The 16461-nt window shown below is 37.4% G+C and overlaps 1 protein-coding gene across 1 annotated transcript in view; it reads left to right on the forward strand.

Moving 5' to 3' along the window:
* The window catches only part of LOC128657507 (probable cation-transporting ATPase 13A4), a 252157-nt gene that overhangs the window by 144150 nt on the left and 91546 nt on the right, over positions 1-16461 (forward strand). Inside the window, exons 20-21 of the mRNA XM_053711874.1 lie at positions 10634-10747; positions 12083-12162. Coding sequence (XP_053567849.1) covers positions 10634-10747; positions 12083-12162 — 194 coding nt within the window. The remainder of the gene's footprint in view (positions 1-10633; positions 10748-12082; positions 12163-16461) is intronic.

Here is a 16461-nt window from a genome sequence, read left to right on the forward strand (position 1 = left end):
TTGAAAAGTTTTGCCCCAAACTTGTCGCACTAATAGATAAAGAGATAAAAATGAAATAAATACACAATATAATATAGCTAACTTCCTTTTTATTTTTTGGGAAAAAATCTATGTGCACCATGTTTAAGCCATGTAATACAAGTCACACTCTCCATATCGCGCCAACTTTTACTCAACACTTTTCACACCAATTATGACGCAAACTCCAAAACAACCCACACACTAGTGAATTTAACTACTTTTCATCGGAATATGCATAATCACATGATTTATGATTCATGACATCAGCCAATCTAATATACAATTTAAACTATCACACAATGATCACTCATCAGAACTTGTAAGTGCCATTTGTTACATTGTGTATTATACTTTGAAAGTATGTATATGTGAAATTAGTATTAAAGATAAACATTGATGCTGACATTAGGACACACAGTGTAATATTTTAGACAAGGATTTTAAAATTCAAATTGATGTTTGATTCAATATAATCTTAAACTGATAGCTCAAAGAGATAGCCCACCTAACATTAAACTGTCATGATTCAGATACAGCAGAAATTAAAATAACCTCTTTACTGTCATGCTATTTTCAGTGTATCTCTTCCTTCTCTTGAATTTATTTTTCAGTAAGAAATGTCAGCTTTATAAAACAAGATTGCAATCAGGAGGGGTTAGGGTTACACAGGTACAGAGAGAAAGATGGCCCAGCTCTTAAAATATCCATTGATTGCAAATAAATATATATGATACCCTGATTACATGTTATATTCGCAAAACATTTTCAAAAGTTTTGAAAAATCTGAAAGGTTTGTGATGTTTTCTAGACGCAAAGACAAATGTTACCAACACAAAGTTATTAAATAGCATTCCCTTTCTAAGTCATGTTTTGCAATGTTAATACTCTATATTATTCTTCAATTCACTCTGCAATTATTTTCAAACGAAGGATAGCAAAAAAGTGGCATGCAAAATACATTGAAATTACTTTAAAAGGGCATTCTATTTCACACAAAGGATATCAAGAGATTGAAAACAGTGGCATGGAAAATACATTGAAATGACTTTAAAATGGCATTCTACTTTGTGCAGGTTCACCAGCTGTAATAAATGCAGGTGTATTGTTTGTGCAATTAACTAATGGCTAGATTCCGAGTCTTGCGTTAGCCTTAAAAAGCAGCGTTGAGAGGTCCCAACGCTGCTTTTTAACGCCCGCTGGTATTACGAGTCTTGAAATGACAGGCTCACCGCTCACTTTTTCGGTCAGACTCGAAAATACTGCAAATCCACTTACGTCAATTGCGTATCCTATATTTTCAATGGGACTTGCATAACTCCCATATTACAAGTATTCCAAAAAGTGAGCGGTACAGCCTCTCCTGTCAAGACTGATACCGCATTTAAAAGTCAGTAGTTAAGAGTTTTATGGGCTAACGCCGTAGCATAAAACTCTTAACTAAAGTACTAAAAAGTACACTTACACCCATAAACTACCTATTAACCCCTAAACCGAGGCCCCCCACACATCGCAAACACTAAAATAAATTTTTAACCCCTAATCTGCTGAACCGGACATCGCCGCCACTATAATAAATATATTAACCCCTAAACCGCCGCACTCCCGCATCGCAAACACTAGTTAAATATTATTAACCCCTAATCTGCCTGCCCTAACATCGCCGACACCTACCTACATTTATTAACCCCTAATCTGCCGCCCCCAACGTCGCCGCCACTATATTAAAGTTATTAACCCCTAAATCTAATTTTAACCCTAACACCCCCTAACTTAAATATAATTTAAATAAATCTAAATAAAATAACTATCATTAACTAAATTATTCCTATATAAAACTAAATACTTACCTAAAAAATAAACCCTAAGCTAGCTACAATATAACTAATAGTTACATTGTAGCTATCTTAGGGTTTATTTTTTATTTTACAGGCAACTTTGTATTTATTTTTACTAGGTAAAATAGTTATTAAATAGTTATTAACTTTTTAATAGCTATCTAGTTAAAATAAAGACAAATTTACCTGTAAAATAAAACCTAACCTAAGTTACAATTACATCTAACACTACACTATAATTAAATTAATTCCCTAAATTAACTACAATTAAATACAATTAAATACAATTATCTAAAGTATGAAAAAAAACCCACTAAATTACGGAAAATAATAAAATAATTACAAGTTTTTTTAAACTAATTACACCTAATCTAATCCCCCTAATAAAATAAAAAAGCCCCCCAAAATAATAAAAAGCCCTACCCTATACTAAATTACAAATAGCCCTTAAAAGGGCCTTTTGCGGGGCATTGCCCCAAAGTAATCAGCTCTTTTACCTGTAAAAAAAGTACAATACCACCCACACACCCAACCCTACTCTAAAACTTACCCAATACCCCCTTAATAAAACCTAACACAAACCCCTTGAAGATCACCCTACCTTGAGAAGTCTTCACCCAACCGTGCCAAAGTCCTCAACGAAGCCGGGTGAAGTAGTCCTCCAGATGGGCAGAAGTCTTCATCCAAGCCAGCCAGAAGAGGTCCTCCAGATGGGCAGAAGTCTTCATCCAGGCGGTATCTTCTATCTTCATCCATCCGGCGCGGAGCGGGTCCATCTTCAAGACATCCGACGCGGGGCATCCTCTTCGTTCTTCATCCGACAACTGAATGAAAGTTCCTTTAAATGATGTCATCCAAGATGGCGTCCCTTCAATTCTGATTGGCTGATAGAATTCTATCAGCCAATCGGAATTAAGGTAGAAAAAATCCAATTGGAACAGCCAATATAATGCAACCTCAATCCTATTGGCTGTTCCAATCAGCCAATAGGATTGAGGTTGCATTATATTGGCTGTTCCAATCAGCCAATAGGATTGAAGTTCAATCATATTGACTGCATCAGCCAATAGGATTTTTTCTACCTTAATTCCGATTGGCTGATAGAATTCTATCAGCCAATCGGAATTGAAGGGACGCCATCTTGGATGACATCATTTAAAGGAACCTTCATTCAGTCGTCGGATGAAGAACGAAAAGAATGCTCTGCGTCGAATGTCTTGAAGATGGACCCACTCCGCGCCGGATGGATGAAGATAGAAGATGCCGCCTGGATGAAGACTTCTGCCGATCTGGAGGACCTCTTCTGGCCGGCTTGGATGAAGACTTCTGTCCGTCTGGAGGACCACTTCGCCCGGCTTCGTTGAGGACTTCGGCCCGGTTGGGTGAAGACTACTCAAGGTATGATGATCTTCAAGGGGTTAGTGTTTGGTTTTATTAAGGGGGGATTGGGTGGGTTTTAGAGTAGGGTTGAGTGTGTGGGTGATGGGGTTTAATGTGGGGGGGTATTGTACTTTTTTTTTACAGGTAAAAGAGCCCTTTTAAGGGCTATTTGTAATTTAGTATAGGGTAGGGCTTTTTATTATTTTGGGGGCCTTTTTTATTTTATTAGGGGGATTAGATTAGGTGTAATTAGTTTAAAAAACTTGTAATTATTTTATTATTTTCTGTAATTTAGTGTTTGTTTTTTTGTACTTTAGATAATTGTATTTAATTGTATTTAATTTAGGTAATTTATTTAATTATAGTGTAGTGTTAGGTGTAATTGTAACTTAGGTTAGGTTTTATTTTACAGGTAAATTTGTATATATTTTAACTAAGAAGTTATTAAATAGTTAATAACTATTTTTTTTTTTTTTTTTTTTTAAATCAAAGTTTTTTATTGAGGCAATAAGAGAAAGAAAAAGCATAAACATAATATACATTCTGTGTCATTTTGATAAATGTTGCATACAAGACATTGTTTACCCATTGGACAATGAAACCTTTTCATATAAGATAGTGAGAAAATCTTAATTCCTACATCATATATGTATCTCTCTATAAGTACATAAAACATAATGAAAATAAAGGACATTGTATGCGAATACAAAATAAAATACACATAATCAAGTATTACCTCATTTTTCCTTTAGTTTCCTATATAAACACACAACGAAGTTATAAAATTTGAACAACCATAACAACTTATACATCTTATAGAATGATATGTTAATTATAAAATAGATGTATTTATTATCTGAGAATTTACAAATTATATGGAGTCATAACAAGTTGCTCCTACTAAATGCACAAAATTAGAGGGCGGGTTGAGAAAATCGTCCTCAGTTTCTCTGTAAACAAAAAAAAATAAATAAGAGCAACTTATATCATTATAGTATCAATAGCGGGTAAACACCGCTTGTTTGTCCACCTAAAAGGAGGGTGGGCAGTAGCTAGGAAGTTTGACCTAGAAGAGGTGGATGAGAATATTCATAATAGAATTCACCATACAAATTCACCCAAAAGGGTGAATGTAGAAGGGGGGGGGGGGGGGAGGTGATTAATAATAAAAGAAGCTAGGTGGGAGATAGCAAAGTAACACCACATAAGAAGCCTCATCAGGTTGAGTGGAGTGGGATAATTACCGACATGCCTCTGAAATGACATTAGGTATGACTGCATATAACATGTCACCATACACCCTCTGCACCTATAAGCTAAAGGCACCATATTATATTTATTGCTTTATATAATCTGGCCCTACATATTAGAAAAGTAGCTCTAAATTAGTATCAACTTAATCCAATCAGCTAACCCACAATAACATAGTTCCCTTTTGAAATAGCTTAGGCTGAGATGAAGTAAGCACCAAGATTAATATGTAATGACTACATAATGTACAGAAATAAATGGTTAAACAACCCACTTATCTCAAGCGAGCTCCTATCTCCCCCGCCGGCTGAGGGAGACCAGGATTACAATGGTTTAGCATATGAGAGGTACATACATATCAATACATGTAAACATAGCAGTACAGACATAGAAATAATATGCAAAAATCTATTGACTTTTAAATGGATATCATACACTGTCCTATGCTAAGTAAGGTGCCAATAGTTATATAGTCATGTATATCTCTATACTCTCTAATGTTCAACATATATTGCATGGGTTAACTATCCAAACACAAATCTTTCACTTTACAGTAACATAATAATATCTACCAATCATCTTAGAGTAAACACGAGAGGGGATAACAGAACTCAAACTGATCTATAATTAAAGTTGACTCCCCACAACTATAATATGGAATATATATGGTAAATAAAAAAAAATAAAAGGGATAACATTTCTTATTCTGTGCTTCTCTCTATTATACATATTTGGAATATGTTCAAAAGGGCAACAACTTAAGATAAAGGAGGGCAAGATAAGAATTGTGTGGGCAGTCTCTGCTGGCACCAACTACCAATGATAAGTTTTGCCCATATGATAAAGGTTATCTATACCAAATTTTCCAGAAAGTTATGAGCCTATATTGGGAGCATGTATGCTCCGTTAATAAAGATTTTTGAACTCTCACAAGCTCAACACGAATAGTAAGGATTAAACATTCAGGTACAAGCTTTCCAACCTATACCAGCATAGTAGGATATCATCAGAAGAAACATCTCCACTATTTTCTGTGATCATAGTGTCTACTAGTTAAAAGTTATTATAAGCGCTACAATAATAAGCAGTTCATTAACCCTGGGAAAGCACACCTAGAAACACACGGTAGCACTGAAAAGTCTTTCCACGTGTGAGGGTTCTCTTAACAGGGCTAACCTATGCCCATGAGTGTCCATTGCAGAGAGTCCTTATAGGGTTCTGTCTGGCCAGGCTCCGTATCCACAGGTAGCAAGATCACCCAGGGAATAAGCTGCAGTGTTAGGGTAATACAAATATACCTCAGTGTAGGATTGCGGTTGATTTTTAGCAACGGTGTGGTGACTTCATGTTGTGCAAATAGACAGGTGTTTCCATACAGATTTCTGTACTTCAGTAGATCCAGACAGTATGGGCTGTGAACTATATTTACTGGTACGGTGGCTAAATAACGCAATCCAGAGCTAGCCTGATCTTGATGTCTCACGGCTGTCGGTCTCAACTTTAGGGAATCCAGAGTCAGATCCTCAGAGTTTACCATGTGAACAGTATGCACTCCTATCAGCTCAGGGGTTTCGGAACACGTCGGCGCCATGTTTGAGGACAACTCACTGCCTTGCTGACTGCACTGCTTAGCCTGCTCCTCAACGACAACGGCCGGGAGTCCAGCTTGTACCTTCCGTGCGAGTAGGTTAGGAATACTGAAGGGTAAAGAACCAACTGTTTCCTCTTCAGCGGCACCGCTACGCATATCTTTTAGTGTGCAAACAAGAGAGCAAAAGTGCGTGTCCATTTTATTAGACAGTTGCAGCAAAAGATGTGTAATCTCCATTATAGGTGTAATGTGAGTTATGCTGATTAGGTAAAATACGCTCCCTTCACTGTAGGAATGTAAGCAGTTAGTTTGTAAAATATAGAGCTTACTGATTTTCCGTGGGTACTGTGCAGTCACATATCTGGGAGTGCCATGTGGGTCTCAGCAAGCGATGATTATCTCCGGAAAGATTTGGGCCATGTAAAAACAATCGAAGGCTCCACTGGGTCCTCTAACGTCCACCCACCATGTAGATGTATTTTAATAAAGATAAAGTGGCATTTTAATCACTTAACTGCTTGATTATTGCTGGAGGACTGGGTAGATGCGACTACTCGCCTCGGCAGTTGGCTCCGCCCCCCGTTAATAACTATTTAATAACTATTCTACCTAGTTAAAATAAATACAAAGTTGCCTGTAAAATAAAAATAAACCCTAAGCTAGCTACAATGTAACTATTAGTTATATTGTAGCTATCTTATGGTTTATTTTATAGGTAAGTATTTAGTTTTAAATAGGAATAATTTAGTTAATTGTAGTTATTTTATTTAGATTTATTTAAATTATATTTAAGTTAGGGGGGTTAAGCTTAGGTTTAAGAACTTTAATATAGTGGCGGCGACATTGGGGGTGGCAGATTAGGGGTTAATAAGTGTAGGTAGGTGGCGGCGACATTGGGGGCAGCAGATTAGAGGTTAAAAAAATAAAATGTAGGTGTCGGCGATGGGGGCAGCAGATTTGGGGTTAATAAGTATAATGTAGGTGTCGGCGATGTCGGGGGCGGCAGATTAGGGGTTAATAAGTGTAATATTAGGGGTGTTTAGGCTCGGGGTTCATGTTAGGGTGTTAGGTGTAGACATAAATGTATTTCCCCATAGGAATCAATGGGGCTGCATTAAGAGCTGAACGCTGCTTTTTTGCAGGTGTTAGGTTCTTTTTCAGCCAGCTCTCCCCATTGATTCCTATGGGGAAATCATGCACGAGCAAGTTTTGCCAGCTCACCGGCACCGCTACCGTAAGCAGCACTGGTATTGAGGTGAGATGTGGAGCTAAATTTTGCTCTACGCTCACTTTTCTGCGGCTAACGCCAGGTTTCTAAAAACCTGTAATACCAGCGTTGTCTGCAAGTGAGCGGTGAGGGAAAATTGCCTGTTAGCACCGCACCCCTGTTACCGTAAAACTTGTAATCTCGCTGTAAATTACTTATGCACAACACATGAGTATTTAGCTATGGATGAAATCATATCTCTAATTTTCTGTGTTTGAATGGCAGATCCGTGGAGGCTTAAAAGGTCAGTGATTATGGCGTTTTCGGAATACCATATTACCACTGTTTTCAGTCTCTTGCTATCCTTTGTGTGAAGTAGAATGCCATTTTAAAGTAATTTCAATGTATTTTGCATGCCACTGTTTTCAGTCTTTTGCTATCCTTTGTGTGAAGTAGAATGCCATTTTAAATTAATTGCAATGTATTTTGCATGCCACTGTTTTCAGTCTCTTGCTATCCTTTGTGTGAAGTAGAATGCCATTTTAAAGTAATTTCAATGGGGATAGAGAGAGAGATCCTTAGCTTGCTAGAGAACAAATATAAATTGCTAATATTAGAAAATTATATATTTTCTTACTATTGCATGCTCCATCTGAGTATTAATAATCAATATTTGGTGTTCATTGTCCCTTTAATGAAAAAGCTAACGGCTAGATTACAAGTTGTGCGTTAGGCTGAAAAAGCAGCGTTAACAGGTTAACGCTGCTTTTTCCCTACCACTGCTATTACGAGTCTTGCAGGTTTAGGGGCACTGCACACTTCTTTGGCCTTACCGCAAAACAACTTACGTAAACTTCGTAAAGTCTTTTTTCTATGGGACTTCCATAGCACTGATATTACGAGTCTGTCCTGGGAGGCCAAAAAGTGAGCGGTACACCCTCTACCTCCAAGAATCCTAACGCATTTAAAAGTCAGTAGTTAAGAGTTTTATGGTACAACGCTGTAACATAAAACTCATAACTAAAGTGCTAAAAAGTACACTAACACCCATAAACTACCTATTAACCCTTAAACCGAGGCCCTCCCGCATCGCAAACACTAAAATAACATCTGCCGCTCCGGACATCGCCGCCACTATAATAAACATATTAACCCCTAAACTGCCGCACTCCCGCCTCACAAACACTGGTTAAATATTGTTAACCCCTAATCTGCCGTCCCTAACATCACTGCCACCTACCTACATTTATTAACCCCTAATCTGCCACCCCCACGTCGCCACCACTATACTAAATGTATTAACCCCTAAACCTAAGTCTAACCCTAACCCTAACACCCCCTAACTTAAATATAATCACAATAAATCTACATAAAATCTAAATAAAAATTAATATTATTACCTAAATAATTCCTATTTAAAACTAAATACTTAGCTCACTAATGGATTTTCCTGTACTATCCATTAAAAATATATGGTGTCCTAAAAAGGTTTCAGCAGCGCTAAGAAGCTTTGGTTAAACTATTAAACCATCCATTTAGAATTCCATTCTCTGCCTGAGGTCACAGAAAACATATGCACTATTAATTGCACTCCACTCCATAATCTAGCCCTCTTTAGGGTATGGACCAATGATGTTAAAAATGTAAAGCCTACAAAAATGCAGTAGAGAAATATAATATATATGTTTTTATATAGTACACAATTATATATACAGGGAGTGCAGAATTATTAGGCAAGTTGTATTTTTGAGGATTCATTTTATTATTGAACAACAACCATGTTCTCAATGAACCCAAAAAACTCATTAATATCAAAGCTGAATATTTTTGGAAGTAGTTTTTAGTTTGTTTTTAGTTTTAGCTATTTTAGGGGGATATCTGTGTGTGCAGGTGACTATTACTGTGCATAATTATTAGGCAACTTAACAAAAAACAAATATATACCCATTTCAATTATTTATTTTTACCAGTGAAACCAATATAACATCTCAACATTCACAAATATACATTTCTGACATTCAAAAACAAAACAAAAACAAATCAGTGACCAATATAGCCACCTTTCTTTGCAAGGACACTCAAAAGCCTGCCATCCATGGATTCTGTCAGTGTTTTGATCTGTTCACCATCAACATTGCGTGCAGCAGCAACCACAGCCTCCCAGACACTGTTCAGAGAGGTGTACTGTTTTCCCTCCTTGTAAATCTCACATTTGATGATGGGCCACAGGTTCTCAATGGGGTTCAGATCATGTGAACAAGGAGGCCATGTCATTAGATTTTCTTCTTTTATACCCTTTCTTGCCAGCCACGCTGTGGAGTACTTGGACGCGTGTGATGGAGCATTATCCTGCATGAAAATCATGTTTTTCTTGAAGGATGCAGACTTCTTCCTGTACCACTGCTTGAAGAAGGTGTCTTCCAGAAACTGGCAGTAGGACTGGGAGTTGAGCTTGACTCCATCCTCAACCCGAAAAGGCCCCACAAGCTCATCTTTGATGATACCAGCCCAAACCAGTACTCCACCTCCACCTTGCTGGCGTCTGAGTCGGACTGGAGCTCTCTGCCCTTTACCAATCCAGCCACGGGCCCATCCATCTGGCCCATCAAGACTCACTCTCATTTCATCAGTCCATAAAACCTTAGAAAAATCAGTCTTGAGATATTTCTTGGCCCAGTCTTGACGTTTCAGCTTGTGTGTCTTGTTCAGTGGTGGTCGTCTTTCAGCCTTTCTTACCTTGGCCTTGTCTCTGAGTATTGCACACCTTGTGCTTTTGGGCACTCCAGTGATGTTGCAGCTCTGAAATATGGCCAAACTGGTGGCAAGTGGCATCTTGGCAGCTGCACGCTTGACTTTTCTCAGTTCATGGGCAGTTATTTTGCGCCTTGGTTTTTCCACACGCTTCTTGCGACCCTGTTGACTATTTTGAATGAAACGCTTGATTGTTCGATGATCACGCTTCAGAAGCTTTGCAATTTTAAGAGTGCTGCATCCCTCTGCAAGATATCTCACTATTTTTGACTTTTCTGAGCCTGTCAAGTTCTTCTTTTGACCCATTTTGCCAAAGGAAAGGAAGTTGCCTAATAATTATGCACACCTGATATAGGGTGTTGATGTCATTAGACCACACCCCTTCTCATTACAGAGATGCACATCACCTAATATGCTTAATTGGTAGTAGGCTTTCAAGCCTATACAGCTTGGAGTAAGACAACATGCATAAAGAGGATGATGTGGTCAAAATACTCATTTGCCTAATAATTCTGCACTCCCTGTATAAACAGGCTTTGAAATTATTGCTTTAACACATTTTTCATAATTTCTGCACTCAACGTTATTATTTTACAGGAATCACATGTTGCTATTCCTGGGCTACATGGTGAGACAAGCAATTTCCATTTTGCTATGACTGGAAAATCTTATCAAGTCATTGTGCGTCATTTTTACCATTTGCTACCAAAGGTTAGTATGAAGAAATAAGTAAATAGTATATCATTATTTATTTAGGCATATTATTATGGGGGACTATAAAGGACTTGCAATATGTGAGTATTTAGTAATTAATTATAATCCGTGTTCAACGTGTAGGTGTTAATAACTTAGCCATATGCCGCTGCTCATAGTAATACATATACACTAATCTTTAAAAAATATTAATATCGCTTAAGCATCAGGACATTGACTCATCTAACCCAACATATAGTAGTGCTTTAACAATTGTACCAGTGCCAGCTGTGATATTTCAGGCAGGGGTCAAGTCCTACAAAAAAAAGTGTGGGAACTCACCAAGACTTCCACCCCCCCTCACAATTAATATTGTTTTATATATACACACACACACTGTCTTTATATGTATATAATCTATAAACTTTGGTTAATGAAAGCAAATTAAATCCAGTGAAGGGTTGAATGGTTGCCTTTAGGTCTGAGAATCCTCCTCCTTCACAGAGTTTCACCCACTTAAGGTGCAATAGTCCTATTTCTGCTGAGGGGAGCTAAATAACCCCACTTCAAGCCACACAGAAATGTAAGCACCATGTGTTACACACATTGGATGGTGATCACACAGTAGGACCGGTGACAGGCTTGCATTTAGTGTACTGAAGGAAGTGTTACTGCCCATTACTAGAGGATCTCACTATCCCTCTAACCAGACTGTGCTACAGCTCCTCCCAAAAGCAGCAGTAGTGTTTACTGGAGCATTTCTGTTCTCTGTCCAGAGGGAACTTAGTTCCTCCTGCAAAAATAGTGCAGGAACTCCGTTCCCATACGTTCCCGCTGGACTTGACCCCTGAAAAAAAATAATATTTTTCTAAAAATAAAATTTTCAAAAATGAATATTATTTTCCCAATCTTTTCTGCCTGTGTCTTTGTTTTTCTATGTTCTAAAATGCAAATAATAGTCTATATTTGTTTAAAACAAAACATATTTCCTTTCTATCTTTCTGCTTGTACTATGTATAGAAAAAAATATATATAAAACTACCTTTAGGTTACATGTATAAGCTGTATTATAACAGGTAAATATCGCCTAAATGACATAAGATATTGTTGTTTACATTTGGTTCCATCTCCTCTCTAAACTATCCCATTTTACAGGTGAAAATATTCTAGTAACTTTTCCCTCTGGGCTAATAAGCCATTGTACTATTTGTCCACCCCTGTATGGTATATATATATATATATATGTCATTAAGGACCATAAAATTATATTTAATATTTCAAGATATAAACAGTTTGAATTGTATATGGTGTGTGAAATTAAAGTACGGTGATTGAGTTGTTGTTTTTTAACAGATACTTCTTAATGGAACTATTTTTGCTAGAATGAGCCCAGGACAAAAATCAAATCTTATTGAAGAATTTCAAAAAATAGAGTAAGTTTTATAGATAATACCAGAGTGAATGTGTTCTTTGTAAAATGTTTGTAATTGTTATTCCTTAAGTAGAAAGAACATTGAGAAATATTTTATTTTATGAATTTAAAAAAGGGGGCAACATAAATGAAAGTGCATTGCAAAGTTTTTGTTCACTATGAGTAATTAAATCTTTTATGCAGAATTCATTAGCTTAAAGTGACATGAAACCCAAAATGTTTCTTTCATGATTCAGACACAGTATTAATTTTTAAACAGCTTTCCAATATATGTCTATTGGTCACATTTTTAATTTTTTTTCTTTTGGTATCCTTTGTTGAAGGAGCAGCAATGCACTAGCTAGATGAACACATCAAGTATGCCAATGACAAGAGGCATACACGAGAAGCCACCAATAAGCAGCTAGCTCCCAGTAGTGTTTTGCTGCTCCTGAGCCTACCTAGGTATACTTTTCAACAAACAATACCCAGACAATCAAGCAAATTAGATAATAGAAGTACATTGGAACACTGTTTAAATTATATGCTCTATCTGAAGCATGAAAGGATTCATATCCTTTTAATTTCCCTTTAATAATACCTACCAATATTTTTTTTGGGGGGGGCTTCCCCTGAAGCACTGATATTTTAATAATAAAGGACTAGATTACGAGTGGATTGCAATATTTAGCTTTTTGTGGCTGTGGAGTATGAAACGCGTCAGGATATGACAAGCTGTTTCTGATTTTATTAAACTCAAATAAAAGATAGCTTTTAATTTAAAAGGTGCTGACTTGTGCTGACTTCTTTTGAATTACCTGCTTTTGTCTATGGATTACTCGGCCGGTTTTCTGGCATGCACCCTGCACAGCTGTGTTCAGATGCTGTAATAGCCCCTGAGTTTCCGGTTACACACTGAAAAATCATAAAGGATCTGTAGTGGCGATCATTTGCTGTATTACAAGTCAAGAGCAATGCGAATGCGACCTTGTGTTCGCATTGCATGGAAGCTTTGTACTCACGAAAGCGCACTTCCATACGTTCCAATGGGAGCCTCGTTCTCTTGCCGATACACAGGGCAAAGAACCTAACGCAGCACAGGGGGTAAGTTGTGCAGGGTAGGACAGCATATTTAAAATATACATACAGTATATATGAATAATTACATATATATATGTGTGTTTATATGTGTGTATATATATATATATATATATATATATATATATACAGCATATATATATATTTATTTACAGTAAAAACACAGTCACCCATAGACCAAAATGTGCCGTTTTTTTCCCCCTAACACCCCACATCTCTCACTTTAACCCCTTATAACTGCTTCATGCAGTTATTAAAATATATATAAAAAGATGCTCATATTTTTAATTTAAATAAAGGAACAGTCCACTTATATGGGGGGCAATTGGGGCTAATTTTTTAATTAACCCCTTATAACTGCTTTGTGCAGTTATTTAACCTCTTAATGACAACTGACGTATCAGGTACGTCATGCAAAAAACTAACAGTTAATGACAATAGACGTACCTGGTACGTCAGTTGTCTAGCAGAGTGCTGGAAGCGATGCGGGGAGCGTGCGGGGGGGCTGCGGAGGTGCGCGTGCGTGCATTAGCCACTGACACCAATGAGATCATCAGAGGGAGAGGGGAAAAAAAGTTAAATAAAATATAAAATTATCGGGGAGGGGGAGGGGGAGGGGGATGGGGTTATTGAGGGGTGGCTGCTACACTACAGAAAAAGTTTGAAGGTCAAAAGATAAAACAAAAATACTGTTGTTATTGGGGGCAAACTGGGTACTGGCAGACAGCTGCCAGTATCCATGATGGCAGCAATTAGGTAGCGGTGGAGGGTTAGAGCGCTGTTTGGGGGGGGGGGATCAGGTAGGTTGGGGGCTAAGGCATGGGTCCATCACAGCTGAATAAATATTTTAAAAAAATAAAATTAAAAAAAACTCCTTTTATTTAGTACTGGCAAACTTTCTGCCAGTACTTAAGATGACAGGGACAATTGTGGGGTGGGGAGGGAAGAGAGCTGTTTGGGAGGGATCAGGGGGTGTGATGTGTCAGGTGGGAACCTGATCTCTACACTAAAGCTAAAATTAACCCTGCAAGCTCCCTACAAGCTACCTAATTAACTCCTTCACTGCTGGGCATAATTCATGTGTGGTGTGCAGCAGCATTTAGCGGCCTTCTAATTACCAAAAAGCAACGCCAAAGCCATATAAGTCTGCTATTTCTGAACAAAGGGGATTCCTGAGAAGCATTTACAACAATTTGTGCCATAATTGCACAAGCTGTTTGTAAATAATTTGTTTGGGAGGGATCAGGTGAAATGATCGCATTTGGCGGTGAAATGGTGGCATGAAATAGACCAAAATGGGCATAGATCAATACTTTGGGTTGTCTACTACACTACACTTAAGCTAAAATTAACTCTACAAGCTCCCTACATGCTCCCTAATTAACCCCTTCACTGCTGGGCATAAAACACGTGTGGTGCACAGTGGCATTTAGCACCCTTCTAATTACCAAAAAGCAACGCCAAACCCATATAAGTCTGCTATTTCTGAACAAAGGGGATCCCAGAGAAGCATTTACAACCATTTATGCCATAATTGCATAAGTTGTTTGTAAATAGTTTCTGTGAGAAACCTAAAGTTTGTTAAAAATTGAACAATTTTTTTTTTTATTTGATCGCATTTGGCGGTGAAATGGTGACATTAAATATACCAAAGTGGGCCTAGATCAATACTTTGGGTTGTTTACTACACTACACTTAAGCTAAAATTAACTCTACAAGCTCCCTACATGCTCCCTAATTAACCCCTTCACTGCTGGGCATAAAACACGTGTGGTGCGCAGTGGCATTTAGCAGCCTTCTAATTACCAAAAAGCAACGCCAAAGCCATATAAGTCTGCTATTTCTGAACAAAGGGGATTCCAGAGAAGCATTTACAACAATTTGTGCCATAATTGCACAAGCTGTTTGTAAATAATTTCAGTGAGAAACCTAAAATTGTGAAAAATGTAAAGTTTTTTTTATTTGCTCGCATTTGGCGGTGAAATGGTGGCATGAAATATATTAAAATGGGCCTAGATCAATACTTGGGGTTGTCAACTACACTACACTAAAGCTAAAATTAACCCTAAAAGCTCCCTACAAGCTCCCTAATTAACCCCTTCACTGCTGGGCATAAAACACGTGTGGTGCGCAGCGGCATTTAGCAGCCTTCTAATTACCAAAAAGCAACCCCAAAGCCATATAAGTCTGCTATTTCTGAACAAAGGGGATCCCAGAGAAGCATTTACAACCATTTGTGCCATAATTGCACAAGCTGTAAATAATTTCAGTGAGAAACCTAAAGTTTGTGAAAAAGTTTGTGAAAAAGTGAACTTTTTTTTTCTATTTGATCGCATTTGGCGGTGAAATGGTGGCATGAAATACACCAAAATGGGCCTAGATCAATACTTTGGTTTGTCTTCTAAAAAAAATATACATGTCAAGGGATATTCAGGTATTCCTGACAGATATCAGGGTTCCAATGTAACTAGCGCTAATTTTGAAAAAAAGTGGTTTGGAAATAGCAAAGTGCTACTTGTACTTATTGCCCTATAACTTGCAAAAAAAGCAAAGAACATGTAAACATTGGGTATTTCTAAACTCAGGACAAAATTTAGAAACTATTTAGCATGGATGTTTTTTGATGGTTGTAGATGTGTAACAGATTTCGGGGGTCAAAGTTAGAAAAAGTGTGTTTTTTTTTCATTTTTCCTCATATTTTATCTATTTTTTTATAGTAAATTATAAGATATGATGAAAATAATGGTATCTTTGGAAATTCCATTTAATGGCGAGAAAAACGGTATATAATATGTGTGGGTACAAAAAATGAGTAAGAGGAAAATTACAGCTAAACACAAACACTGCAGAAATGTAAAAATAGCCCTTGTCCTTAAGGGTAAGAAAATTGAAAAATGGTCTGGTCATTAAGGGGTTAAAAAAAAAAAAAAAAAAAAGATGTTTATATTTTTAATTTAAATAAAGGAACTGTCCACTTTATTTGGGGGGCAATTGGGGCTAATTGATTTAATTAACCAGAGGTCTGACCTCTGGTTAATTTCGCTTAGCCCAAAGAGCTAGTGCATACTCATGGTAGCATTCACCAGCCACATTAACGCAAAATGTGTCAGGTAGTGATGTCGCGAATAGTTCACCGGTGAATAGTTCCCGGCGAACATAGCATGTTCGCGTTCGCCGCGGACGGCGAATATATGCGATGTTCAGTCCGCCCCCTATTCCTCAT

This window comes from Bombina bombina, chromosome 4 (assembly GCF_027579735.1).
Source record: "Bombina bombina isolate aBomBom1 chromosome 4, aBomBom1.pri, whole genome shotgun sequence".
Classification (NCBI taxonomy): Eukaryota; Metazoa; Chordata; class Amphibia; order Anura; family Bombinatoridae; genus Bombina; species Bombina bombina.